A 27,460-nucleotide genomic window follows, 5' to 3' on the forward strand; every position below is an offset into this window, starting at 1 on the left:
TTATTCTTCGTGCAGTACTCGTCGATTGATTTAGCCGAGCCAAGAAATTCTCAACCCGCCTCCCCTCAAATTAACAAAAACTTCAAAAGGTCAGAGAAGGCGTTCAACTTTATTCACGGAAAGGCTTTTTAAAAATGAGAGAGCACCAAATTCACAGTGACGTGACTTTTTAAATTCCCCGTCGTGACCAATGGATATTTTTTTAAGTCCCTCTCTCTCGGGGGACATGATTATGGCAAAAAAAAAAAAGAACATCGTTCAATAACAGTTGTCTTGCAGAGGAAGCGAACTTTTTGGATGACAGTTACATAACGTGACAGTCAACAAATGAGCAAAAGAAAGACATATCACTTTTAAAAACTAAAAATCGATGCAAGATGGCGTGTCCAAATAAAGTCCTTCCAATAAATATACACGGTCCATCCTTTGCACAGTCTTTAAAATATTACAAGCGTTAATACATTATTGAATTATGTTTTTTTAAATTTGAGAAGCAAATCATTTCCAACCGCTGATGACGAGCAAAAAAAAAAAAAAAAAGGGGGGGGTGTCGGCTCCAGGATGGCACATAAAAGAAATTCCTAAATTTCAGCATGATCATATTGAGTCCTCCCTTCCACCCCTTCAAAAAAAAAAAGTGGAATGAGGCAAAACAAGGCATCTCAGTTTTTGGCAAAAGGAGCAAAGAGTCCTCGCACGTGTGCGTTGGCGTTCCGAGTCTTGTCATTTCAAGCGCTCGATGAGTTCCTGTGTGAGGCCGAGGTTGAGCAGCTGCACGGTGGGCAGGTTGGCGAGGTGGGGGAACGCTTGGAGGAGCCTCTCCCAGCAACGCTCCAGCAAGCTGGGCACGGCCAGCCAGATCTTGAAGAGCGATCCGGTCCTCTTGTTCTCGTGGATGTTCACCACACCGCCGTGGATGTACATGCAGCCCGTCTGTCCGGAAAAGACCCCCCCCCCAAAAAAAAGTATAGCTTTTATAAAGAATGGAATACCCGGAAATTCTGCCTAGCAACAAGTGACTACTGCTTCTGTTTATCTGTTTGTGTACAATTGCCGCTTCCCTTCTCTCTCTTTTTTTTTTTTTTTTTTTTTTTTTTTAAAGACAAGTCGAGCGTCATACCCACCGGTGTAACGGCGGCGCAGTGAAAGTAAGCCGGCTCGGGCATCACGGCGGGCAATCTGCTCCACTGGAACGTGCGCAGGTTGATCTTCCACAGGTCAGCCAAGATGAACTCGCCGTTGTAGCCGCCGCAAATAAATACATCTAGGAGGGGAGTCGAACGGGCCACATGCGACAGTCTCTTGATTCAAATCGATCGGGGTAATTTTTTGGGAAAAGTACTGACCATTTCTTATTTGGACACAACTGTGACATCTTCTAGGAGCGGGAAAGCCTATGAGAATCCCACATGGTTCAAATACAAAAAAACGTCTCCCGTCAAAATCGTGTTACAATAGGACACAAACCTATTTGGTCGTGAGGTTTGGTTGCAATCTCCTCCCAGGAATTGGTCTCCAGGTTGTATGCGTGAATCTGTTACACAATTCATCCAATCAATAGCTCTCAGATTTTATTTTCTTCTTTTTTTTTTTCTCCGCAGGTACCTTGTCCAGAGGGTAAGACGTCCAGGACGTCCCTCCTCCCAAAATGTAGATCCTCTGTCCGTCCTGTGCTATTTCATGTCTGTACCTATAACGGCAGCGCGTCGTCTGTTTCTTAACCCTGACTCGCGGTGCGGTTGGTTGTTTGAGAACATTTGAAAACGGTACCGTTCCTCGGGTAGGTCATCTCGAGGGTTGTTGGGCTTGAGGTGGATCCACTCTCTGGTGGTCAGGTCCAGCCTGTGCAGGTCTGTGCTGTATATGTACCCCGTTGTTCCCCCAAACACGTAGAGAAAGCCATTTATGATGACCATCGCCTGGATCGGGGGATGACAAAATTGTTCAAGCTCGATCAATTCGCCTCACAGATTGTCAGGGTTGCAATAGTCGGAAGCTACCTGTCCGTAAATTCTCTTGGGCTTCTTCCCGCGACAGTTAAGCAGGGACCATCGCTTGTACTTGACATTGCAAACGTGAACGTCGTTGCCGTTGTTCTCCCCGAAGGGGATCCCCGTGCCGCCAAACACCAGCAGATTGTTACCGTGCAACACGGCTGCAGTGAGGAAACTGTGCTAAATGTTGACATGTTGATTTTTTTTTCCCTTTAGAGCGCAAGTATAAAATTTAATTCAACACAATGACAAAATCTTGGAATTGTGATGAACGTGTTTTATCTTAGCATTTTATCAGCATCCCGTTCGAATACAGGATCTAGCAGACGATTCACCTGACATGGAGGCCAACTCTGTGGGCACGTAACCCTCGGTTTGAATCTGCTGCCATCGCCCCGTGGCGAAGTGGTACCTCCACAGCTCCCGGAACAGCGGGTAGTCCTCGTTCTCCGAGCCGCCCGACTCATCATAGTCCGGGTTGTACCCGCCGAAGACGTAGAGGTTGGTGTCGTCTGCCACGCAGCGGTGGCCACTGCGGGCTGGGGGCGTACGACGACCTGAGGAGAAAAGAGATGAACGCACAGGATGACTGAAATGCATTGCACATTCATCAGGATGCTTTTGTTTTGATTGACACTGACAGGGGCTGGTCAAGATCAGGTGTACCTAATGAAGTGACCAGGAGTACATTGTCACCTGGAAATTTGAAAATGACGTTTTGCTCCAGGAATAACAGTGAACTACCTTAATAGATCTCAACGTAGATGGATGGGGTCATGTCACTTTGAAACAAACTTACAAAAAAAAAAAAAAAACGTTTTCACCAAATAAAAATAAAGACGTCGGTTAATATGTAGGTGCTAGCTTAGCTCAAATCAGACTGGCGGGCTAAGTTTTTAATAAATAGCAGTGAAATGCATGGCTGTGCGGTCTTTGTCAGACAACCAGTGACAGCAGTGAGGTAGCCATAATTAGCATGCGTGCTAATGTTGTGTCGATCGATCTGCGATCTGTGAGCGTCTGCTCACCGTGCAGCGGCCTGCCGGTCAGCTTCTCGAATTTATTCAACTGGTCCGGACAGCGATCGCCGTGGGCGTCCGTCATCTTGTCCCAGTTTTAGCGCGGCCTCTCCCACAACATCACAACGAGGAAAAACAGCTGCTCCCAAAGTGCTCGGTGGACATGATGGTAAATGGTAGCGGCGCAGCCCCAGAAGGTTTGAAGGCAGACACTCATCTTTCGCCAGGGCCTTGGCCAATCAGCGGACGCGTTCTTGGATCGCTGCGTCTTTGGAGGTGGGCGGGGCCAATGGCCTTCAAAACAAGTTATTCTTGCCTTGTCCGAACTTGAACAAGTTTCAGTCCTCATTGCTCAGACAATTCAGCGCCGTCAAAAGAACGACTGGCTTGCCGCTATGTGTTTGCTGTCATGAGTGCCACTTTTGGCCCACGAGCACGCAAAGAAACGACCGCTCTTCCGCGTCCCTTTTGAAGCAATTCCTGACTCGCATCTTTTTTTTTTCCAACTGACATGAAACACATTAAAAGAAAAGTGCTAAAATCAACATTCAAGTCTTGTTTTCTTAATGCGTATACCTGCTTTGGTCAAATGTTTGTTTACAAATGTCCTTACCACCTTCCTCATTTTCGAATTACTGTAATTCATCTTCACAGCAGTGTTGCTAGGTGGCGCTAATGCGCCTAAAAGCTACTTGCCAAACGCCAGTAATAGAAGAAGAAGACGAAGAAGCCCAACATGGCGGCTCTTGGTAGCAGTCGTGGTGATCGCCACGGCAACTCGAGTCAAAACAAATCTCCCCTCACGTCTCCGGAGAAAATCCGCGAGCTGCTCAACGAGGGGGTCTCGGCAGCCGACACGGGCACCCACTGGTGGGTTAAAATAGCAACTTTGATCCGGATTTTAAGACTTAGTTGTGCAGCATTTTGGCTAATCTTCCTAGCTAACTTGGAAGCATGGCAGCTTTGGAATACAGTAAGGAGCACGAAGAGAGGCGTTTCTCAGATATGAGAGCTTGCGGGCTGTCTGTCATCTGTCTCACATTTTGTGCACGCATTATCTCCTCCTCCTCTTGCACGAAGCCCGTGTTGCTAGATTCTTCATGTTCTCTCCCCTGTAATACTGTAAATTACAAGGGAGTCGGGAATGACAGATAAAGGCAGTCACTGATGTCTAAAATGAGATTAGAAGACAAGAACCGTTTCTCTTTGGTATACTCGAAGCATGCATTCGTTTGGTATTGACAAATGTATGAATTATTTTAATTGCATTGTGTGTTTTTATGATGGCAGTGGACAAGGCGATTCTAAAGACCCAGAAGTCAGTAGCAACACTCCATCTCCTTGTGAGGCAACCAACAAAGAGGCCTTTTTCAGTCGAGTGCAATCATACTCGATATCCTTTCGTTGTCCTAAGATTACAGTTTTATGCATTATGTCAGTCGTCATTGTATCCGGATTCCTTAGCCCAGCACTGTTTGAAATGGGCCGGCAAGCCCCGCGCGCTCTCCCCTCTCATGTGCGCCCGCTACGGCTGGATCAACATCGCCCACGACATGCTCAAGTGCTCCAGCTGCCAAGCCTTCCTCTGCGCGTCGCTCCAACTCACGTTGGACTTTGACAAATGTAAGCTGAGCGGGCTCATAAATAAGCCAAGCTTGAATTCAGAGCTTGCATGTGTGACCCTTTTCTCCCTTCAACTAGATGAATCCCGCATCTCAGAGCTGTCCAGGCAGCTCCAGACGAAACATGAGAAATTTTGTCCCTGGCCTGACTTTCCTTGTCCAGGTGAGAACACTTGACTTTTTCGAGAACCTTTGAATGCGCCATTTTCGTCACAACGTTTTCCCATTTCAGAGCGGTTGTGGATTGTGACAGCCGGGGAGCCTTCAGCACTTCTGACCGCTTTCATCGAGCGTTATCAGAGTGCATGTGAGCTTGGACAGCAGCTCCCATCAATGAAGCCTGAGCTGCTGAAATCAATGGTGAGGAAGCCCAGACTCGCAAAGAAATAATGATCCGGAAATGTCCGATGTTTCAACCAAGTGTCTTTCGTACCTTTGCAGTCATTGACCGAGGATGTCATTAGTGTTATCCTTCAGCTGATCGAGGAGGAACAAAAAAGAAAGGGAACCGCGTGCTCGGAACCTTTTGCAGTCCAAGTGGCAGCGTGCATCGTTTCTCTCTGTGGCTGGGCTGCAAAGTGAGCTGCTCGTGCTTGTTGATGAGTCAAAAGCAATTCTTTTTCAACATTTGTTTTTTGTTCCATCAGCCCAGGTGAGCCCATCGCGACGCTGCCCATCCTCAACTGCTCCTACTGTATGCGTAAAGTGGGCCTGTGGAATTTCCATCAAATGGAAGTCGTGGGTGGTAACGGAGATGCCGGCACGGAGCCTACAAGCGCTCCCGCCGCCCCGGCTCCCCCTCAGGAGGGCCAGGGGGAACAGACAACTCCTTCCTCACCCACACCTCCGTCCACTCCGAGTCGCATGAAGCTGAGGAGCCAAGACTCTTGCCGCTCTGACCAGGCAAGCTTTCATTGAATTCCCATGAATGGATAATCTCATGCAGGGTATCGAATCATCACTTTCTGACCCATCCTGCAGGGTGAGGGCACTCCAATAGCTTTGCGAGCCCGGAGTCGAGACTCGCCCAGTCCTGTTGAAGAGCCGCCAAGTCCCTTGATGAAGGGCAAGAGGCCTGCGACTCGTAGCCGTGGGCAAGGCGACAGTCTGTCCCTTCCTTCCAAACGCCTGTGCCTCTCATTAGCTGTAAGTGTCCCTCACCCCCACCCCACCCTCCCAAATTGCATTAAATGACTCGCTCGCTCTTTTAGGACGAGGTCGTGCACAAGAATGCATTTGACCCGCTGGCTCAGCACAGAGACTGGTGTCCCTGGGTGGCCTTTGGAAAGGAGAATGTGGATCCCCAGGCCACGCCCCTTTCAGAGCCCGTGCCAGCGCCTCATCAGCAAGGCTGGAAGGCCGTCCTTGACCTCCTCATGCCGGCGAAGAACACAAACGCAGCATCTGGCAGTCCAGCACAGGCAAGTTGAAGTGTCCCAAGATGACTTGGCGCATCATCTGACACTCTCTTCTTTTGTCTTGTTCACCCAGGGCCCTCCTGATCGATCCAAAAGGGTGTTTGCTATATTCCGTCAGTGGCAGATATCCGCTCCATCTCAGTAAAACGCGTCAATTCCAACATTGCACCACTGGACTGAAGATATGAGCAATAGTATCACGTCCCATTGCTCTGTGGAGGAAGACCAATAAATCTCTTCTGAATATCTGGGATACCGGCATATCATGTTTGATACGACTCCGTGATGTGTGCGAAAATATGTGGAAGATAGGAAATCCCTGACGATGAGAAAGAGAGCCAGACCGGCTCCACACTGGATAAGCAATGTTTACTTTTCGCGTGTGTTGAGACAGTGTTAGAATCCCACCACAAATCCACAACTAGTGACTGTGTGTGTGTGACTGAGTGAGAGAACTTAACTCCGGATGATGGCCGGTTGGTATAAATTGTGTGCCATGAACATGGAAAATGTTTGGACTTAGCTGCCTTGATTTTGTATTTGCCTTCTTGTGACATCACATTGCTTATCTAGTCTTCACTCTCATGCATGTGTTGTTAATAAAATGGTCCCCTGAAATGTTGTGTGATGGTCAAATTTCTTATAAATCTTTAAGAAAGGGATTGGAATGAGATGAGAACAGTCAAAATAAATGGATACATTTTAATGAACCAATCATGGGGGAGTGGAATTAGCATCTAAATTAGTCTGTAAGACAAGTAGTTCCAAACACACAACGGTCCTCCAAGTTCTTGAGTGAAGTCTGTTTTTGCCCCCTCCAGGTTGCCCGGTGTAACTTAAAGGTGAGCAGTTCCTGAGGTCTGGTCTCTGTCGTGAGACCTTCTCGAAAGACAGAAGATGCAGGATGAATTGTGTTATGTTGCATTGACCCCACACCAAGCGTCCATCCACATTCATCAAGTTTCTGTCATTGGAGGAGTCACTGCAGCCTTGCATTCTTATTTTTTTTTGCTGAATAAAGTTGAAGTGCAAAGTTGAACCTTCGTCTCTTTTCATGTGTCGCGGTGATATCATCAAATAACCACATTGGCTGAATCCTGCCCTCTGTTATCAAAATGAAGCCTGGAAGAACAAACTCAAAAGAGACAATAAGCCCCACATCTCAACCTGGTGTGCTGGTGAATTTGAATCGTCATCTACTTACAACGAAATTAATGTGAAGTGCATGAAGCAGGCTGGAGGTGGTCATCAGTCATGGAGCTGGAGTGAGGGATAGTTGCTGTACCTGGATTCTCACTTAGAGTGCAATACCACACTTCACCAGTTGTCGTGCTATTTTATCGAATACTAATACATATATTTTTTTGCGATTTTTCCGGCCAAATAGCCGAATGGTTAAAAATTCGCTTGCGGTACGGACGGCCCTGGTTCGAATCCCACTCGACGCCATCCGAATTGGCAAGAAATGGAGAAATTGCAAGCGGAGCAGAAAGGGAAACTCGAACCCGTGACCATCTGAATGGCACGTCTAGTCTTTAACCACTCGACTAGACCGGAGCTTACGTCATAGCTCCTTTTTCGGCAACCCAAATAGATCTAATTATTATTACAATATTCACTGAGCTGTGCCGATGATGGTAAATACAACCAAAAATGCAATCTTCAGCATGACAATAATAGTCGAGTGGTTAAAGAGTCAGCGTCTGGCTTGGCAGTCTCGTGTTCTATCCCAACACAGTTCTAACTTTCAAAGATTGAAAATTGTTTTCTCTCCTCGTTTAAAATGACCGGCTCACACGAACGGTCGTGAAGAAACTTGTTTCTCCCCGCCGCTTTTTTTTTAATCATTTTATTTTTTGGAGATGACGTCACGCCGGAAACGTATAAAAGGCGAGGCTCATGAGCCTCTTTCTTGGGCCGCCAGACTGACAGCAGCACGTCGACTGAAGCCGCCTGCCGAGTTCCCACAAAGACCATCCGAAACTTCTTGCCAAGGAAGACGAGAGGAGCCCGGCCGTCTGCTGAAAATCCTTAATTCGCCTCTTCAAATTCAATCGACTGCTTTTTGGTAACTTTGCACCCCGACGGGTGTTGCTTTTGGCGTGCCTAACACCCGGTAAGGAAACTAGCCTAAAATGTTTGCTCCGTGCTGAACGATTAACGTCAACTGCAATCTTGAGAGGAAAAAAAACACTTTTATTTGACGTGAGCAAGAACTAATGGCAGACCTTCTTCCCAGCTCTCAAATTCCAACCCAGCGTGTGAACAAGAGGAGGTAAAGCGCCAACGGTTTGCATGCATCTCGATGAAACACAGTCGACGGCATTTGCATATACATGCGTGCTAATTGTCCTCTCTCTTTCTCTCTCCGCAGGCTCTTCTTCAAATCGACCTGAAACGGCGTATTCAAGGTTAACGTACAGACTATTGGTAATTGAAAGCAAATGGCGCAACTTTACCTGATTGTCACATTTGTGTCTGCAGGCCTGCATCGTCACCAAGTGGACCCCAAAATGGCTGACATCCTCTGCGTCATTTTGGGCAAGAAGCAAAGCTAACTATATTCTTACCTTGTCTTTCAGGCCGTCGCCGAGGTGTCCAACGCTCCTCGTCACTGGTGAGACAAACGCACACACCTGCATACGTGTATCAGTTGAACATGTTATACTCAAATGGCATGTACCTTGTTTGTTCGAGACCTGAGTCAGGTAAGGGACACCTGAAGTCAATCAAGTCTTTTACTCACTTTTTCTTGTCTGCAGTAAAGATGGCCTGTTTGAGCGAGGGACCCAAGATGCACCAAGTCAGCATTTTAAACTTGGATGCGCTGCAGGTTTTTCTAATGCTCACTCATGTCCGCTAGGCGGCGCCAGAGCACTTCTGGCCAAGTACTTGATGCTGAAGTCGGCTACAAACAAGGGTTTGAAAAGAACATTTTTGTGTGCAGGGCTGGCTTCCGGGACGACCGCGCCACAAAGATCATCCTGCACCTGCTGGGTTCGTCGGACAAAAAAAATATTGCAGAAGGTCTTCAATGTTGATGTGCTAATAAAGCTACTGATTAGCTTAATTTTTTTTTTTCTCCTCTCTCCTCAGGTGTGACTTCAAAAACCGGATGGACATGGACTGAGGTGAGACTTCAGAAGGGAAGCGTTTTTGGCTTGGCAGACTCCAGGATGACTCTGTTTGTTTTTTGCTGTACTGCAGAACGGGCACTCATGAGACTTCCAGGGCCTTGACCCGCTTCCGGCCAGAGGCTCCTCAAGCACTTTTTCCAGTTCAACCTCATCCGTTGCTGTCAGGTTTCCACACTGCCGTGAATCTCCAAATATTGGAGGAGCTCAGTCCACTTGGATGTTCTTTTGGTCGTTGCAGGTGGCAGTCACGATGGCGCAATCAGTCCTACAAATTGACTCTCTTTTGAACCCTTCCTACTCAACACACCTGATTGTTTCAAGCCTCGACAGGACTTGCTGATAATTTGAATCAGGTGTGTTGCAGTAGGGAGGAATCGAAAAACAGGCAAGATGTGTCTCTCAAGGAACCGGAGTTCCTTACCCCTGCGCTACAGGATCGGCAGAGTGCAGATTAGCTAAGAACCATGCAGAGGGAATAAAAAATGTCAGTTTTTGTTTTCAGGCCCAGGACGGACCGCAATAAAGTACCTGAAAACAAGCATGCCGTCGTGTCATCCATAAGGTGATGAAGCCAAACTTGGTGGTAACCTGAGAAGAGGCGCAACACAATCACACAGCAGTACATTTGTGACCCCGGCTGGGCTCTTGAATTTGTCTCATTTCTCCACAGGTGCCTTTGAAATCCTGACACCTCAGTTCCAGAAAGTCACTTGTCCACGGCTTTCATGGCCTGTCAAACATTTGCTGCACGACAAGTTGAGTTCTTCTTCCCCCCCCTTTTTTTTAAGTTAGTTTTTGTTTTCAGGTCCAGGATGGAGCACAATAAAGTACCTGAAAACGAGCACGCCAGTCTGAGCGTCGCGTCATCAAAAAGGTGATGAAGCCCAACTTGGCAGCAGCCTGAGAAAGAAGCACAACACAGTGTATTTGTGACCTGGCTGAGCTCTTGAGTTTGTCTCATTCCTCCTCAGGTGGCTGTGAATTCCTGACACCTCAGTCCCAGAAAAAGTCACTCGTCAAACATTTGCTGCACAATGAATTGAGGTAATTTTTTTTTTAACTTGCATCAGGTACACTCGGATCCCAATGGCCAACCAATTAACCATGCATCAGAGACTGCTGTCCAAGTGTCTCAACTTGTTTGCAACTTGAGATTCATTCAGCAAAAGAAATAAAAGCAAAAACTGTCTGCCGAATGGGGGGTGGGGGAAGAAATTTTTTTTTTTTGTTTTCAGGTCTGGGACGGAGTGCAATGAAGTACCTGAAAATGAGCGCGCCAGTCTGAGCGTCGCATCATCCACAAGGTGATGAAGCCCAACTTAGCAGCAGCCTGAGAAGAAGCACAACACAATTGCACAGTACATTCATGACCCCATCTGGGCTCTTGAATTTGTCTCCTTTCTCCACAGATGCCCTTGAATTCCTGACACCTCAGTCCCAGAAAAAAAATCATTCATCCGCAGCTTTCATCACCTGTCAAACATTTGCTGCACAACAAATTGAGGTAATTTTTTTATTTTTTTTTTACTTAAATCAGGTCCACTCTGATCCCAATAGCCAACCAATTCACCATGCATCAGAGATTGCTGTCCAGGTGTCTCAACTTGTTTGCAACTTGAGATTCATTCAGCAAAAGAAATACAAGCAAAATTTGCCTGTGGGGGGAGTGGGAGAAGAGTCTTTTTTTTTCTTTTTTGTTTTGTTTTCAGGTCCAGGACGGAGCACAAAGTACCTGAAAACGAGCGCGTCAGTCTGAGCGTCGCGTCATCCACAAGGTGATGAAGCCCAACTTGGCAGCAGCCTGAGAAGAAGCACAACACAATTGCACGGTGCATTTGTGACCTGGCTGGGCTCTTGAATTTCTCATTCTTCCACAGGTGGTTGTGAAATCCTGACACCTCAGTCCCAGAAATAAAGTCACTCGTCTGGGGCTTTCATCACCTGCCAAACATTTGCTGCACAACAAGTTGAGGTAACTTTTTTTTTAATCCAGGTACACTTGGATCCCAAGGGCCAACCAACCACTTCACCATGCAGCACCACTTGTCAAGCTGTCCAATTTGTCACTTGTTTGCAACTTGAGATTTATTCTACAAAAGAAATAAAAACTTAACAAAACTTGTTTAAACTCTGCTCATTCTTTAAAAGAATCACAAATCTTTTGAAAGTTTTATTTTGTTTGAGTTTCATCTTTTTCAAATTTATTTTTCAAAAAAATTTTCTAAAATTTTATTTCTAAATTTTTTTTCAAAAAATTTTTTTTCAAAAATTTTTTTTTAAAATTCAAAATGGGTGTGGTCAAGCTATGCAAATTATTTGATTGAAGGGGGCGTATGTAGATTTCGGCTCCGTGATTGGCTGTTGGTACAGGGCGTGATTATGCAAATTTAGTGGGGGGGCTTGTTGATGAGATGGTGGGCGTGTCTATGCAAATAAAGCAGCGCTGATTGGTCGGTGTATCGGAAAGGGGCGTGGTTATGCAAATTAACGCCCATTCATTGGTCGGTTTTAGATAATGGGCGGGGCTACGCAAATCGGATTTCTATGATTGGTCAGGTCACCGCAATGTAAATTGAGTGGGCGTATTGGCGGGAGTGGGCGTGGTCGCGTGTAGCTAGTGGGCGTGGTTATGTAAATTAGATGGATGTGATTGGCTATGTAAATTTAGTGGGCGTGGTTATGCAAATTATCCATCTGCCATTGGTCATTTCTGAGCGGTGGGTGAGGTTATGTAAATTAGATGTGTGCGGGTGTGGTCACGTAAATATTGTGGGCGTGGTTATGCAAATCACCAGGATGTCATTGGTTATTTCCAGGCAGTGGGGCGAGATTATGTAAATTAGATGGCTGTGATTGGTCAGGGCAGAGCATTGCAAATTAAGTAGCTTTAATTCACTTGTGTGGGCATGGCAATGCAAATTAGGTGGCTGGGATTGGCCCAGGTGGGGATATGGGAGGGGTTGTGCACAAATGATTGGTTTTCTTGGAAGATTGTCTTGAATATTGTCATTAAATGTTTTTTTTGTTTGTTTTTTTTGTTTTTTTTTTTTCTTTTGTGGGCCTCTTGTCTGAGCAGAGTTTGTTAGTTGGTGTGCACGGATCCGTGCTCAGCCACAGTGGGAGGGTTGCTGCGGAAAGTCCAGTTTTCCTCCAAGTGAGAGGGGGAAACACTGGACTTTCCACAGCAACCCTTCGAGTCCAGCTGAGCTCTGCACCAACTGACAAAGTCCATTCAGACAAGAGGCCCAACGCTTTCCAAAAAAGCCGCAGCAGTCCAGTCACCCTGAAAATACAATCAGGCCAATGAATGACAATTGACACAGTGATGAAACTTGGGACGAAATTAAGAATAAAACGCCACGATTGCAGTTCAAGTTCAATCATTTATTGGACGGAAAACCTGCAATGACACTTGGAGCAATCAGCGTTCGTGTGTCGACTGAACATGGTTGCAGCTTGACGAGCTGGTGCATAATGTCATCAAGTGACGCCTTTGGCTTCGAATCGACATTTTTGAAAGGACGTTGATGTGGACCAAAAATAATCACTTCAAAAGCGTGTGAATATTCTCTGGTTCATCATTTGCTTCTAAGGGCAGCGAACAGACGGCAAGTGTGCTGATGTGCTGTGACCAGGTTGTGCAACAAGACTTGCCTGCTCAACAACCAACTGTTCAAGGCAGACACAACAGTCCACTTGCCAGCCACTCAATGCTCTCAGAATCTTTTAAGTAGGTATATATTGACAAATTAAGGTTACCTGAAAACTTTTAACTTGGTCCACTGTCCACATCCTTCAAAATGTGATTTGTAAACGCACCTCACAATTCTGGACACGTTTTTTTTTCATGTGTATGTGGACAAGATTAATCGTTTCATTATATTACATTATATAGAGCTACTTGAAAAAATAATAATTCTTGTGAAACAAGAATTCTTGTTTTTGTTTTTTATTTTTTGGGGGTGTGCACATCACTGTCTTTTCAAAACATGTCCAGAAGTGTTGGTGCAGAACATTGCGCTTGTGTTGAACTACCAAGAGACGTCAAGCGTACTTGTGCGCTCACGTCCACCTTGGCGACAACACACGTGAGCTCGTCAAGCACCTAACGTTGTGGACTCACTTGTCCAAAAGCAGGGTGACGTCCCATTCGGAAATCCACATCTGTTGGCGGCGTCTTCGGCACCCGAAAGCTCCTTGATGTTCTTCTGCATACAAAAAAACAGAAAAGGTGAGTCACTTTCTTCTCCACTCCAAAAAGGTGGGCATTTTTTTTGATTCAAATTGTAATGTTTGGGAGATTAACGGTGTATATTTGTTGTGATTGGTCATAATATGTGGCACTGCCTCTTTTCAGTACAACTTTGACCCTCTCCTTTTTCTCTTGATGTCCATGGGGAGGTAAGCATTATTCAAGCTGGAAAAAATGTTTACATTTCCAAGTTTAAGTATTTCAATACGTTGCTGTGCCATATAATTTGTGCGAATTGACAGGAGGACTTTGTTTTCTGCTATTTTTGTCAGGCTTTGCGATTGAGACGATTAAACGAAGCCAAAATACAAGAACTCCTGCTGTGCTTCGTCAATATTCCCCTTTTCGCCGTGGTCCTCGTTCGAATAGAAACGTTAATTCCACCAATTGTGAACAAAATTGAAGTACAACTTTTGTCGTAGCTGGGGACTTTTGTGTGACGCGGAGGGCGTACTAAACTAGTAAACATAACACAAATGAAACGAGTCCTTCCAGAAGTTCCATTGGCAAGTGTATCGTTGCCATAAACAAACTCTGGCCATTGTATGCTTTTATATGTTATATTAAGTGCCATGTAAAGACTTTAAAATGTTTAAAATACTCACATTGAAGACCTTCCAAGTGTGATGATTGTCCATGATCCTAAACACCTGCGCCGCAGTGCAGAGATAAGGCGAAATATTAAGAGTGCCTCTCGAGTCGATATTTCCTCACGTTGCGGTCATCTTTTCGTATGAAAAATAATCGTTATCTTAGGGAAGAAAAGTTCTTGGGTGCCTTAATGGGAGGTGGGATGGCTTCGTGGTTAAACTGCGGGAAGTCTCCCTCCCCTTTCCTTCCCACGAGGTCTCTGTTGTGCTGGTGCCGGCTCCTCCTTTTGGGAGGAGGAGGTTGACGTCCTGTTTGGGAAGTACCGTGTGACAGTTCGTTTTTCTTCAACTATTTTTTTCACCTCTAATAAACGTAGGGGGTTATTTGGCGCTGGCTCGCAATAATTTAAAAAATAGAGAAATAATAATACGTATTCGTATTAGGAATTGAGAATTCCGCTTGGAATAGAAACGGATTTACACGGGACAGGAGAAGTGAACCAATCTCTTCTTTTTTCGTCAACGGATGCGACAGCAGTTTACTTTCAAACTTAGTTTGTACCAGACGTGTGCACATTTTGAGCATGACGTCTCTGATCCACTGGTGAAAGGACACTTTGATTCTCTCCTCTTTCATCTCGAACTCCTTCAAACAACAACGTGTAATCAGGAAAAGTGGCTAAGATTGCACGAATGTCCGTCCGTGTTTGATGTTATGTGTTGTGTTATATTATTTTGTTATTTTATATGAACTGTTGATGTTCTGTTTATGTTAAGAAACCTGCCTTGGGGCTACGGCTGGAAACTAGACCGCGCATTTACACCGTTTTTTCATGTGTTGATGAATGTGCACTGTCCCAATGAAATAAATAAATAAAAGAAACCATCATGGCATCATGAATGTCACTTACGTCTAGAAGCCCGCAGAGGGCGCAAGCGAGTCATTCTCATTCATTAATGTTCATGTTTCCATAATATTCCAAAGAAGAAGAAGCCAATGAGGGAGTCTATTTTCTGTTGAGAAATTTGATCTTGATCACGTTGGTCTTTTTTCTTTATTATGCACTGAAGAATACATGTTTATATCTCACTGTTGCTATTTTCAAAGTTCTTTTTCATATAAGAGGGTAATATAATTGAATTTACGACGAGTCAGACATTGCTGACAGTCCTTGTGACAGATTGCAACAAAGAAACGCGTTTCATCACACTGTTACCACGTTCTCTTGTTTGCTCTACATGAAAAACTACAAATATGTCCGTCGACGCTGACGTTAGTCGCGCATATATGACGTATGCGCGGAGGGATCCCAGCTTGTCAGAACCATGGCCAGAGCGCTGAGAGCAGTGAACGCCAGTCGTCCGTTGAACGTTAGTTCGGCCGCAGAGTAGGACGGATACGCTCAAGCCAAGAAGAAGTGTTTGCTGCCAACATTTCCCCCAAGCCAATGTTAACTTTCGGATAGTGCCGTTTGCTAGTCTCTCTTGGGTGTCGGGGGCTAGCTTTCCTTTGACCTGCCTGTGTTCTGCGGTGGAAATCGCAAAAATGTCGTCTCCAAGTCCGGGCAAAAGGCGAATGGACACCGACGTGGTGAAACTGTATCCTTTTTATCAACATAAACAAGCCTCAGTTGCCTCTTGGGCCACTTTTGTCCTTTTGTGTGTAGAGTTAAGATACGAGCTAACGTTCCATTGACGTCTGTCCTGATGTCTTAACACATAGAGCCTCCATTGTCACTGACTGGTGTTTGTGTAAACAACATTTTGTTCTCAAAGCTTGGGCTATTCGTAACCTGTTTCCCATTTAGTTGACGATTCGATTTAACGAGCCAACAACGACCACTTTGTGTCTTTTTGGATCACTAAACTATCGTTAACGTTGGGGTGTATTGTTTAGCTCGCTCGTCTTGTGTTCAGAAATAACTGCAGGAGCTCGAGCAGATGCTAACGTTGCTCAGCCCTTTACAGGAATGTCTTTCGTTAAATGGGGAGGGGGGGGCACTTTGAATGTAGCACGGCTTGAATAAAACACCCGAACTGTTATGGCTTTGCCCTGTCTGCTGTCAAGAGGATTTGTGTCAAATTTCGCCTCCTTTTACACGTTGGCACACCAGCTTGTTTACATAATGCACAGAAGGACGTCAACTGAGAACGCTGCCTGTTTAGTCTTTTGTTCCAGGACTTCTGCTGGCTGTGGTGCGATCATAGCAAAATGTGTTGAGGGGGGGAAAAAATGTGTCGTTTTTCCAAGAGAGCACTCGCGCAGCTGTCACTTGGAACGCTAGCTTAGTAGCTTGTGTGTTAGCCTAGCGAGCTAGCGACAAGTCTTGCTGGTTGGTTTTTTCCAACATCAAAATGGCCACCTGATCTCCCCGAGGCTCACCGTACTGTACTTGTGTGTGTGTAGGGGGGGCGTCCGGCAAACGCAACGTGTGCCTTCTGCCGTTTCGCCGTTTTATTGAAATGCTCGTGGAAAATAAGAGGTGACCCGTGGCAGGCAAGTAAAGGTGCACCGCAGGTGTCGCGGGGCCAACTTTTCACACATCTCGCTTCTTGTGAAGTCGTCGTGTCATTGTTTTTGTTCGTGTTTTTGTCTGTAAACGTGCGCTGACAACAAACTGTTTTGTTTTTTTAACCCAACGACAATATCACTGTCGTCTGTATGCTGTTCTAGAAGCACAGTATTTTTTTTGTTGTTGTTTTTGTCCCAGCACGGTGGAGCCTAATCATTGGGTGGGCTGTTACTAGACAGAAAGAACACGAGGGAGATGCTGAGAACAGCTGATGGGATGGCAGTAAAGCTAAGTCAGATGTGTGCCTTCCCCACTGTGTTGCTCCTAATAAGGGGAAGTTGTCCTGGAACTGTCTGCATTTAATCAATCAAAGGTCATTTTGTCTTATATGTCAATGCACATTTGTTGAACCCTGCTGGCAATGTTCAACCCTGGACAGCATGCCCCCACTTCTCCCTGATTGGGGCTGGGGCAGAGGGGGGGCGGGTGGAACAGGTTTTCACCGCCACCTGCTCACTTCTCTTCACTAGCTTACGCAGGACTCATTTGCTGACCATGACATCTCGTCCTTGCATCACCCCCTTTATTGCCGTAACCAAAACCACAATGTCATAGCGCGCTCTTAATTTGTCACCGGAGTGCTGTGGGGAATATAGAGCGAGGACGGTGAGGGAATACCTGAAAATGAAAGTCGGCAGTGACTTCACTGCGTCGCTCACGGTCGCGTTTTAAGTGCTGAGATTTGTACCAACCGGGGGCCCGTTGATATGGTTGCAACCTGGCTCCGTATGTGCCAGCATTCCAGTCACATGACATCTGGGTACTATTTTAATAAGATGGTCATGGTGTACTCTTGACGCCATCTTCTTTGCGACATTGAAGCTAATTGTTCTCTGTTAGCCACGTATTCTAGCCTTTCGTCCCTTGGCCAAATATTGCTTGTGGAGTTAGCAATTAGCAACAGGATGATGGTTTATCTTTGTTTATTTTTAAAAAAATTTGCTTGACTCCAATCTCCCATCATTACATTCATGGGATTGAGGTCACTCAATATATTTATATTTTTTTGCCTCGCTACTATGTGCGCTTTCTAGCAGCGAGCCGCTGGAATTCGGGCACAGGTTGGCCACAAAAGGACTTAAGCCTATGGTGAATGCGAGCTCTTGTGGCGTCCGGATGGTGGAATTTAGCCGTAGAGAATTGGGGGGGGGGGGGCAGAAATGCTTCTAGTGCGCCTCATACAAAGCTAATATTCCTCCAAATGTGTCGTGGAAGGTTGAGATGACACGCATGAAAGGCGAGATTATTATTATTATTAATTTTTTTGGGGGGGGGTCTGTAAACTGCATTTTTCTGGTTAGCTCCCCGGTGAAATGTCATTACCAGAGAGCGGCTGCATAGACATTGTATTCCACCTTTCAGTCACTCCTGGAAGGTCTCGAAAATGATTGTCGAGCAGTTCTGTGAAGCATGGCGACTCTCAATTTATATTCTGCACGGTGGGGAGTTTGAGGCCCGCGCCTCGGCGCTCCCCGCGGTCCCCCATCGCGCCGCATTTGGGGTCTTTTGTCGGTTATTTTTGTATCCCTACAGGTGATTCCAAACGGGCCTGAGCGCTTCCTTTCTCCTTGACGTTAAGTGTCAATGCAGCGTTTTTGCCCTCAAGCGACTGATATATTCTCAGTCGGGTCGGTTTCAACCCCCCCACTCTCGACCACCTCCGTCCTGAGGCTGAATGCCAATTCGGTGCTTTATCCACTCTTCCACTTGGCCATTCAGCCCCCTCATTGTTGAGCTCCTGAAACACGACATCCGGACAGCATCAGTGGCCCTGAGTCCTTTTGTCGTCGTCGTTGTTGTTGTGTATTTTTTTTTTTATTTTATTTTTTTTGGGCGACCTCGGCCTCCTGCCAGTCCAAGCCACGGGTGCTGAAGCTGCACGAGAGCAAAAGAAGGGGAGGGCACAGGTGTTAATCGACTGACTGACTGACTGACTCATTGAATTAGTGTGAGAAAACGCGTGACAGGAAACCTCAAATTTACTCGTGCGACCTCGATTTTCAGAATCAGAACCGACCGTGAACGCCAGAACCTCGCGACCTGTCAGACTTTTTAAAATTTGAAGCAGGAGGTAGCTGACTGGCTTGTGACGGATGATGTTTCAGCTTGTGTTCTGTTTGAATAACGTTGAGTTGTGACCGTAATTTCCTCCCTTTGCGGCAATCGGCCCCTTTTGACAATCGCGCCATGTTTTTCTGGTTTAATGTGGAGCCACAAAACCATAACATGGGCGGGCGCGTTGGCGCTCAATCGCTTGGTGTGTGGCGGAGAGTCAGCAAATATATTTTTATTTTTTTAACCGTGGGTCACCTCGGTCACATTGGGCTGCTTTTTTTTTTTTTTCGGTGTATGGCGGGTTGTAATCGACAGTTCACTGCCGCTGGTCACGAAGCAAGGCATCTGTAGACGGTTGGAGGTTTGGGGCCCTCCCAGTTAATCTCGCAGAACGATCAATGCCGCAGGTTGAACGCATGGCTGAGTTCCCTTAGCAAAACAGGCGGTCTCAAGTTCCTTTCTTTGTTTTGCTCAAGTTTTTTTTTTTCCCCCCCCCTTTCAGTCGGTCTCTGCCATTCACTCACGAGCAACAGCTCCTTCGGTTCCATTGATTTGAGGGTAAATGAGCCGGCCGCAACGTTAATGTGGAATCCGGGCCCTGTTGCGGCGTGATTGTGAAGTCAATGTTCGTGCATCATGCGTGTCGAACGACCCCCCCCCCCCCCCCATCAACCTTTGTCTTCCTTATCAGCATGTGATCACATCGGCCGTCTCTTTCGAGAATTTCGGCTCGTCAGCACTTTCCTCAACACGTCAGTGTTGAAACTGCAGCTTGTGCGTTAGCCCGTGTCGAACATGGCGTCTGCCCGTGAGCTCATTAGACAGTTCGCCTCAGATCCGAGCGGCAAGTTCTCCCGAGCCGCGACAATTAACCATGCCGTTGTTTTGTTTGTTTTACTTGACAGACCACCCCCTCTTATTTACTTATTTTTTGCCGTAAATAGACTGTCGAGTCAGTGAAAGGCTCGAGAGGAGGAGCGGCGCAGGGAAGTCGCGTTTGTTTGCGGTGGGTGGGCTCTCGTTTCTCTCCCGACGAGACAAAAGACGTGAGCCCGTGCGGCGACGTGCTCCTGCACCTCGCACGCGGGAGGGGGGGGTTAGCCAAGCCTGTTCTAATGGAGACTGAATTTGCATGGCAATGCTGTTAAAATAGATCGGGCTTTCCATGAAGCATAGAGCCGGGAGCAGTTGTTTTGTTCAGAAGTGCACTTGGCGGTGGATTCTTTGCCCTTAAAAAAAGTTTGAAAAAAAAATAAACATAAAAGGCCATTCGGCATCCGGCAAGCGCAGCTTTTCACTGCTGCAAAGCATCAGCGTCGGGCCCTTGGGGCTGCATCACCATTGATATGTAAAAAGCACCGCGAGGTTCTTTTTCATGGACCACACAGGCTGATAGCAAACGGGTTTATTTTGTCGGCGCCGGAATTGAGACGACGGACTGGAAGACGCTAGTTCCATAAATGAATGCTTGAGGGAGATCTGCTGTTCAGGTGCTTGTTGGTAAAGCTAGTTTTTAACATCAAGTTTGTTCTGACTGGCCCCTCTGCCGACTTATCAGCGGCCGCCTGGGTGACGGCCGATAGCCAGTCGAGCTGAGAGCAGATGGAACACGCGGCGGCAGTTGATTAAAAAAAAAAAAGTCTCACTCCCAAGTAGAGGAGTCAGAGACTGAATTGGACTGTAAACATCCGGGGGCAAATTTGTAAAAATCGAGCTACTAATCAGGTGTTTTTTTTTTGGACGTGAGATTAATTCCGGCTCTCGCTGGCGGTGCTCTTCCTGCCGCGGCTTGCCAAGTCGCCGTTCTTCGCCGGTCCGCTGCCGCTTTTCAGAACGGCGAGCGAAGGGCAACCCAGGGCGCCGAGTAATCTGTTTAGCGGGCGTCGCGCGGCGTTCCAAAGATGCGCGGTGCGCATATGCATGGGGGCACGCACACCCCAGCCCCCTCCCGAAGCGGGCGGATGCGTATTGAGTCAATTTTGCCTGGAAGGTGACAGAACCACTCGTGTTTATATTTGCTCTCACGGTGGTTTCAGTTGAACTTAAAAGTGTGAGATCGCACAGCAGCCTTTGATGCTATCTGTTATTGTCATTTCTACTGACTGTCATTTTGTAATTTTTATAATTGTAATTCAATGTGTAATCTTTGTGTCTGTAGTTTGTATACAGCGTGTTATCTTAGTCGCTGCTGTGTCTTTTTTTTTTTTTTTTTTTTTTTTTTTTTGCCGGAAGGGGAAGCTCTTGTACGCCGGCGGACGACTGCAATACTTCCTGCCTTTCATCTGCAAGGCCTTGTACGTCGTCGCCCTTAGCCGCAAAGCGTGGTTGCCTTCCGTCGCCTTTGCGTAAGCTCGGGGGGTTAACTTTTCAGACATTTTGGGTAACCCCCAAAGCCAATATTTGTCCCTGCTAAGAGACATTTTCAGTCGTTGCAAAAAGTTGTGTTGGAGAAATACTCATGAAAGGTGCCCCCCCCCCCCCCCCCCCCCCCCCCCCCACTTGGTTACCACTGCTTTTGTTTGGACTTGCCGTTGAGCTGCGCCTAAAAATAGGACGCTTATTATGCTCTCACACATTCAAACCTTGTCGCGGAACACTTTCAGGAACAGGAATATTTGAAATAGTTTCACTGGAACGCGTTTAATTTATGTGTGCCACAAGGCTTTTATTCGAGCCCACTCTGGTTCTGTAACTCGTCTGGTTTGCTTGTCGTTCCGCTCTTACTCTACAGTGGAAACTCTTCGCATGTTTGACTCACGTTGAAACTTTTGACGCGTCGTCCGCATAGCAAAGCGATGTTGTCATTCGGCTTTCAAGGGAAGACGCCCGTCGCTACCTTTTTGTTGCCGTCGCTCTTCCACCTTTCTCTCCGTTTCAGGCATGTTCGCAGCACGCCGCTCTGTTGGCCGACCCGATTCGACCCCTCGCTTTTGGTCGTTTTGGAGGACGGCAGTCTCTCGGCGTCATCTTTTGATTTCAGCTCAAGTGCGATTTGCATACCGTCGGGCGGCGGCGGCGCACAATAAGCAACGCGCTTACACGCTGCGGTTGAGCTCGCGGCCGTCACGTGACGTGTCCTTCGAGTCGCTCGGGGGACATCAAGCGGTGCTTTTTGTTAGTCACTAACCTTTCATTTGCTTGGGTTTGTTTTTTCCTTGCTGGAGTAGCTTGGTTATGGCTTCTGTTCCATCTCAGCTGGTGGTCAGCGTAATAGCTGCCGCTTTATGAGTGAATTTAATCAGATGTTATTAGATTCCGAGGTCATAAATATTTATCGGGATGTTGTGTGCTCGAAATGTGCTGCGTTGAGACCATGCATGATTCAATTTGGATGTACTTCGTTGTAAAACAAATATAGATGCCGGGAGGTGGTTTTTAGAGAGAAAAAAAAAATGTCATTTGCCTTTTTGACACTGTGCCTGTCTTCCATGTTTGTGTTCCATACTTGGAACGAGGTTGGTCAGAACGGGATATTTTGAAGGGATGAAAATAAGGCACGTCTACGCCACAAGCGTAAACAGCATATTTAAACCCATGAACGTCTTTGAAAAGTCAAACTGTGGTCGGCGAGGGATAAATCTTTAATTGCAGTAGAGAAAGAAGTTTGTTCGTTTTTTTTTTAAGCTAGCGCTCCACATGTTTTTCAGGTCCTTATAGAAAATAAAGTATGTAAATTTAGTGGAGGGATTGATTCCGTTTAGGTCAAGACGCTGTGTGGATGAAAAGATAATGACACCCGGTGCAAGGCACAGATTATGACTTATCTATACTAATCCAAGGTAAGGGAGAGTGCGGGTGTAGCTCAGCATCGAACTTGTGCTCGTAGCTTTCCAAACAACAACGACTGTGCCGTACTTACTTCAAAGCAGCTCTTAGAAAGTCACTCTTTTTTTTTGCTTGCGCTACAAATGACCAAATGCTCCATCCCTGCCGTCTTTATTTGGCTGCTCTGATACAGCTCGAGCCTAATAACTGTTTGCCAAGTCTGACCGGTAGTGTAAACCACACGTCGCAGCCGCGCAGCGTTTCCCCGTGAGGGTCCGTCCGATTAAACCCCCCCCCCCCCCTCCAACTTCGGGGTGACACGCACGAGTGATTTCACAATTGGCAGGACGCTAGCATGCGCGCATGGTCTCCAATCTCTTGACGTCCTTCGAAAATCGCGGCCTGGCGTCTTGGCCCGGGCCGAGCGTCGACACGTTAGCTGGCTCAGGTCAGGGATTCCACTCGCTTTCGCCGGTGCTGAAAATAACCCCTTAGTTTGATTTGACCCTTTGGGAGGGGAGGGAGGGGGGAGGAAGGGGGTCAGTGCTTAAAGCTAATGGGATACGCACTCTACCAGGACTGACAAGCCGGCTGCGACTATGGAGCTCATGGGTCTTTATTGCCTCAGCTTGTCTGCACATTGATGAATTCACTTAAAAAAAAATCTTGATTGCAAATGAAAGTCCTTGACAGCCTATCAGCATCGAAAGCAAACATGAAGTCACCATCCTCAGTGGACTCAATGAGTTTGTAGTGAAGTTTTTCGGACCACAGGGAAGTAAGTCTTGTCTTTTATGCACGTTTTTATTATTTGCTCAATTTATGCAGCCTCGCAAAAACGCTCATAAAAGATAACGTGCCGTTCCCTGACATCTGCTGTGCATCAAAGTCATGAATTCTGCCAATTGGCACACGGGGCGGGTCGCTTTCAGTTGACGCTGTTTTTTCTTCCTGCGACATGGCCACGTACATTGAAGGAAAAAGTCCCCTCGCAACTGATGTCTCCCGCTCTATTTCAGCACCGTACGAGGGCGGCGTGTGGAAGGTGCGAGTGGACCTCCCGGACAAATACCCCTTCAAATCGCCGTCAATAGGTGAAGAGCGTCGCACCCGATGTAACAATTTGATACATTATATATATATTTTTTTGAACTTTTTCAGGATTCATGAACAAGATCTTTCATCCAAACATCGACGAAGCGTAAGTACGCCAACAGCCGCCGATTACCACCGCGATGAATGAAGCCAAAACGTGGCCGACCGCATTGTTTGTCTGGGCCTCATTAATCCAATGCTTAAGAGTGCCAGATCCTCTATTTTGTGATATTAAAAAAAAAAAAATGTAAACCTTTATCATAAAAAAAAAAAACAAACAAACAAAAAAAACATTTTAACCCTTTCAGGGACCGCGTTGTGATTTTTTTTTTTTTGTGCTATTAAAAAAAAAAAAATTAAACCTATATCATTAAAAACAAAAAAAACATTCTAATCGTTTCAGGGACCGCGTTTCGATTTTTTTTTTTTTTTAATGTCCACTGTATGTCAAACAATATGCTTCCTACCAACATGACCTCTGCTCCTCCAACCAGGTCAGGAACGGTGTGTTTAGATGTCATCAACCAGACGTGGACAGCCCTTTACGGTGAGTGCGTCCGTGCGCGCGTGTGTGTTGCTGAATTGCCTTAATCTTCTTACCGAGGGGAGAGGTGAATTCTAATGAGGTAACACCAGCGCCAGGAAAGGTCAGAGCCCCCTTTGTGACGGAGATGATTTAGCGGCGGTCAACTGCGAGGCGCCGGCGGCCGCCGTTCTTGAAATGATTGCGGAAGTTGGGCAGCTGTTGCAGGGCCACGCACACAAAACAAAAAGGCTTTACTGGGGAAGTGCAAGCCCCTCCCCACCCCCCCTTCCCATCATAAAGACCTCAGTGGTGACACCTAGCGGACGAGAGTAGAACCACAGGAGCTTGCAATTGGACGGCCCTCGTATTGTTTCATATTCGTTTTAGCTGTGCTAGCTACCGTCGTTTCACTTGGGACATCAGAAAGCATTTAGCCTCGTCGAGTACAATAGCCGCCACGCAGTTAGCAAGGACAACTGGTAGCGTCCATGTCGCATGCCGTTTGGAAGCATAGCGGAGAATGTCAAACAGGGAACTGAACAGAGAAGCAACAAACAGCCAATTTTCTCAGGGTCCTTCAAAGGGTGAGTAATTTTGCTTGATTACCATCTGCGCTCCACATTGATTAACTCCTCTTGACTGACAGTTTTTGGGATTGAAAATCCAAGTTCAACTTGCCGCGTATTGACCGACTTTTTGTGTCCTCGGCGCCCGGCAGATTTGACAAACATCTTTGAGTCGTTCCTGCCCCAGCTGCTGGCGTACCCCAACCCCATCGATCCTTTGAACGGCGACGCGGCCGCCATGTACCTGCACAGGCCAGAGGAGTACAAGCAGAAAATCAAAGGTTTGCGGAAGAAGACCCAAAACGAAAAACAAAACAAAAAAAAGGTATTTCAATGACGCGTTACCGTGTGTGTGCAGAATACATCCAGAAATATGCAACAGAGGAGGCACTAAAGGAGCAAGAGGAGGGGGCGGGCGACTCCTCGTCCGAAAGCTCCATGTCCGACTTCTCCGAGGACGAGGCCCAGGACATGGAGTTGTAGTGGTGGACGTCCTACTCCTCCCGCAGCAACCCTTATCCGCCCCCCCCAGACCCCCAACCCTTATGCCCCGCCCCCAACAGAGACTATATTTGATTTCCTAACCCATGACAAAGCAGACTTATAATATTCATATTTAAACACCTTGATTTTTTTATTATTATTATTATTACTAAACAAGGATTTTTATGAATATCTAGCTTCCTCCTCTCCCCTCTTGGCATCTCTTCCTCATACCCCCCCCCTTTTTTTTTTCTTCTTGTGTGTGTCAAAGGGGTTGTGGCGCCCAACGCAAAGACAGTATTTGAAGAGACGCACAATCACGCACAGGGTATGTCGCGACGCTCACGGACAGATGCGATCTCGGTTTTGGACGCTGGTTCGGCAGTGACTTTTTTGGGGGTGGGGGTCACCAGAACAAATGACATCACTCAACGTGACATCACTGCTCTGAGCACGCTTTGGATTCATGGGGGTCCCATTTTCCACGTTTTAATCCCCCGCGCCCCCCTCCACGCCCAGTTTTTCTCCCAACGCGGGAATTGCGTGTCTACAGTACCAAACACGGCAGTACAAGTACTCGGAGAGGACTTCGCAATGTATTCCCCTCCGAGAATGCAGTAGTATGGATCCCAGCTCAAATCCCCTCCTCTGTGCCTCATCGACAGCAACAAAGGAAGCCGATCAAGAAAAAAAAAAAGCACATTTGGGACTCCTCTTCCTCTTTGGACAATCTACATTTAGATGGACGCTAACACATAGCTAGTTCTGGGTTGCAAGTTCTCCAAATAGATAGCATTCATATGGCTTAAGTCAAGATTTTTTGTTGTTGTTGTTTTTTTTTTTTTTAAGTTAGATGGCGTCTGTCGTGTGATGATGTATAAGATGCTTCATTTGTGCAGATGTTTCCTAGCGTAGTCCATCCGAAACAAGAGGCACATGGAAAGGCTGGCACCACGTCCTTGGTTTGTGTTGCATCGGCGGTACATTTAAAGAGGTTCAGTGTAGCAAGATGCAGGCTTTTTTTAAAATTTTCATTTGATTTGATTTTGGATCGGCGCCCTCTCAGGATAACCCAAAAAGGTCGTGTGCAGATTCTGATCTTATTTCTCTGGAAGCTGCCAACAAATGTTCCTACCCCCCCCCCTTTCTTTTTTTTCCTTTCATTCTTAATCCTAACCACCAAACAGCAATGTTACGAACTTCATAAATAGGAAAGCCCCGCACCACTGAAAGAGAATTTTTTGTTTTAAAAGTAATCCAGATTGGAATTCTTGCTATTACCTTTGTGCGGTATTGTGCTGGACCTCTGTAATCCCACTTAGATTGTTGAATGGGAGAAAAATAAAGTGCCACCCCACGCCCCCCAAAAAATTTTTTGTAACCTCTTGGCAAAAAAAACTAAACAGCTCTCTTTATGTTGAAGTCCTCGTTTTGTTTTTACAGAAGCATTGTGCACCTGCTGGCTAATAAAGTGATCATATACTCAGCCTGCTGTTGGTGTGTGGGGGAAAAAAAAAGTCAGTTAACTGCCTTTGCGTTAAAAATGCAAAGAATTGATTCAGCTAAGTCTTCATTTTCAAACTAAATTAGCTTTTTCAGACTTAACCCAATGTCCCAAGTGACCCTCGTTGAAAAGTGCACCTCGAAACATCAACATGACAAGGAGTTGACTTGTGTTGCGTTCAGGGAGCCTCGGTTGTATTTTCAGCACAGTGTATACTCCCCATCCGTGTCTACCTACTGTGCACTTGCATGCACACCTCCCATTCCTGTGCCACAAGTTCTGGACATGTCGAAGCCCACACATTACACACAGCATGCACTCTTTGCTACCTAGTGTGTTTTATTTTTATTTACCCCAAAATTGCATCCTTGGTCTTATTCACAGCACCCCCCCCCCACACCCCCATTTGCCCTCCCTTTGTGCCCCTCTTTTTATATTTTCATTTTCTTTTCCTTTTTTGACATTGTGAAGTGGGCATGCTTGTCAAAAAAAAAAACATAAGGACAAATGCTCTCCATGAATAGGCTTATAACCTCATGAATAGTGGTGTAAAAAATATACTGTTATAACTTCTCTCTTTTTTAATAAAACATTCAATGTGTACAAAACGACTGACTTATTTGGAGTATTTGTATTTTATTTTGCACACTCCAATGAAAATATCTGATTTTGTTTATTTCAAAACTCGACTGTAAACAGGTTAGTAAGAGGCACTTACGTATTTTATTTTCACACCAGTGTACAGTAATAGGTTCTCCTTTGGGAAAGTGCTCAAGTACCAGGGTTGGCCGCAAGGTGTCAGCATCGTTCTAAACAACCATCTTCGTGGGGCCTTGATAACCTCCATCCCTTAGCACGCTA

At 46.3% G+C, this 27,460-nt stretch overlaps 3 protein-coding genes and 2 long non-coding RNA genes across 9 annotated transcripts; 4 read left to right on the forward strand and 1 right to left on the reverse strand.

Moving 5' to 3' along the window:
• Positions 1-90: 90 nt before the first annotated feature.
• Positions 91-3,262, reverse strand: klhdc10 (kelch domain containing 10). Of its 2 annotated transcripts, none has more exons than XM_019877016.1 (9): positions 3,023-3,262; positions 2,330-2,551; positions 2,001-2,155; positions 1,771-1,919; positions 1,606-1,690; positions 1,468-1,534; positions 1,347-1,394; positions 1,125-1,264; positions 91-933 (listed from the first exon to the last, which is right to left on the reverse strand). In XM_019877016.1, the coding sequence occupies exons 1-9, from the start codon at positions 3,096-3,098 to the stop codon at positions 724-726; spliced, it is 1,152 nt and encodes a 383-aa protein (XP_019732575.1). In that variant the 5' UTR covers positions 3,099-3,262; the 3' UTR covers positions 91-723. The 2 variants fall into 2 exon arrangements, with proteins under 2 accessions (XP_019732575.1, XP_019732576.1); XM_019877017.1 differs by having other exon boundaries at positions 2,001-2,174.
• A 432-nt stretch (positions 3,263-3,694) lies between these two features.
• On the forward strand, positions 3,695-6,671 carry zc3hc1 (zinc finger, C3HC-type containing 1). Its single transcript, XM_019877015.1, has 10 exons — positions 3,695-3,883; positions 4,304-4,406; positions 4,486-4,636; positions 4,715-4,798; positions 4,868-4,995; positions 5,077-5,213; positions 5,283-5,538; positions 5,617-5,781; positions 5,847-6,056; positions 6,127-6,671. The coding sequence occupies exons 1-10, from the start codon at positions 3,750-3,752 to the stop codon at positions 6,196-6,198; spliced, it is 1,440 nt and encodes a 479-aa protein (XP_019732574.1). The 5' UTR covers positions 3,695-3,749; the 3' UTR covers positions 6,199-6,671.
• Positions 6,672-7,896: 1,225 nt separating this feature from the next.
• On the forward strand, positions 7,897-11,333 carry LOC109520060 (uncharacterized). 4 transcript variants are annotated; one of them, XR_002169082.1, is made up of 14 exons: positions 7,898-8,169; positions 8,293-8,328; positions 8,428-8,464; positions 8,538-8,670; positions 8,816-9,050; positions 9,150-9,184; positions 9,261-9,752; positions 9,861-9,945; positions 9,996-10,064; positions 10,162-10,234; positions 10,426-10,494; positions 10,600-10,694; positions 10,900-10,965; positions 11,068-11,333. It is a non-coding gene; the product is annotated as an uncharacterized LOC109520060 (long non-coding RNA). The 4 variants fall into 4 exon arrangements; XR_002169084.1 differs by lacking the exons at positions 9,861-9,945; positions 9,996-10,064 and having other exon boundaries at positions 8,816-9,543; positions 9,693-9,752; XR_002169083.1 differs by lacking the exons at positions 9,861-9,945; positions 9,996-10,064 and having other exon boundaries at positions 7,897-8,169; positions 8,816-9,773.
• Positions 11,334-13,332: 1,999 nt separating this feature from the next.
• Positions 13,333-14,898, forward strand: LOC109520062 (uncharacterized). Its single transcript, XR_002169085.1, has 3 exons — positions 13,333-13,421; positions 13,548-13,591; positions 13,715-14,898. It is a non-coding gene; the product is annotated as an uncharacterized LOC109520062 (long non-coding RNA).
• A 435-nt stretch (positions 14,899-15,333) lies between these two features.
• Positions 15,334-27,196, forward strand: ube2h (ubiquitin-conjugating enzyme E2H (UBC8 homolog, yeast)). The gene is made up of 7 exons (XM_019877018.1): positions 15,334-15,631; positions 23,127-23,203; positions 23,445-23,519; positions 23,587-23,626; positions 24,015-24,067; positions 24,765-24,893; positions 24,971-27,196. Exons 1-7 carry the CDS (start codon positions 15,579-15,581, stop codon positions 25,093-25,095), a joined length of 552 nt encoding a protein of 183 aa, XP_019732577.1. The 5' UTR covers positions 15,334-15,578; the 3' UTR covers positions 25,096-27,196.
• Positions 27,197-27,460: the final 264 nt, after the last annotated feature.

This window comes from Hippocampus comes, unplaced genomic scaffold (assembly GCF_001891065.2).
Source record: "Hippocampus comes isolate QL1 unplaced genomic scaffold, H_comes_QL1_v1.1 scaffold127, whole genome shotgun sequence".
Classification (NCBI taxonomy): Eukaryota; Metazoa; Chordata; class Actinopteri; order Syngnathiformes; family Syngnathidae; genus Hippocampus; species Hippocampus comes.

Coding starts and splice junctions, on each gene's coding strand:
- klhdc10 (XM_019877016.1), bottom strand. CDS start 3,098: ATGACGGACGCCCACGGCGATCGCTGTCCGGACCAGTTGAATAAATTC. Junction 1,535..1,605: donor CGTCTTACCCTCTGGACAAG/GTACCTGCGGAG, acceptor ATTGTGTAACAG/ATTCACGCATACAACCTGGA. Junction 1,265..1,346: donor TTGTGTCCAAATAAGAAATG/GTCAGTACTTTT, acceptor CTCCCCTCCTAG/ATGTATTTATTTGCGGCGGC.
- ube2h (XM_019877018.1), top strand. CDS start 15,579: ATGTCGTCTCCAAGTCCGGGCAAAAGGCGAATGGACACCGACGTGGTG. Junction 23,520..23,586: donor CTTCAAATCGCCGTCAATAG/GTGAAGAGCGTC, acceptor GAACTTTTTCAG/GATTCATGAACAAGATCTTT. Junction 24,894..24,970: donor GTACAAGCAGAAAATCAAAG/GTTTGCGGAAGA, acceptor GTGTGTGTGCAG/AATACATCCAGAAATATGCA.
- zc3hc1 (XM_019877015.1), top strand. CDS start 3,750: ATGGCGGCTCTTGGTAGCAGTCGTGGTGATCGCCACGGCAACTCGAGT. Junction 4,407..4,485: donor GTCGAGTGCAATCATACTCG/ATATCCTTTCGT, acceptor TTAGCCCAGCAC/TGTTTGAAATGGGCCGGCAA. Junction 5,782..5,846: donor GCCTGTGCCTCTCATTAGCT/GTAAGTGTCCCT, acceptor TCGCTCTTTTAG/GACGAGGTCGTGCACAAGAA.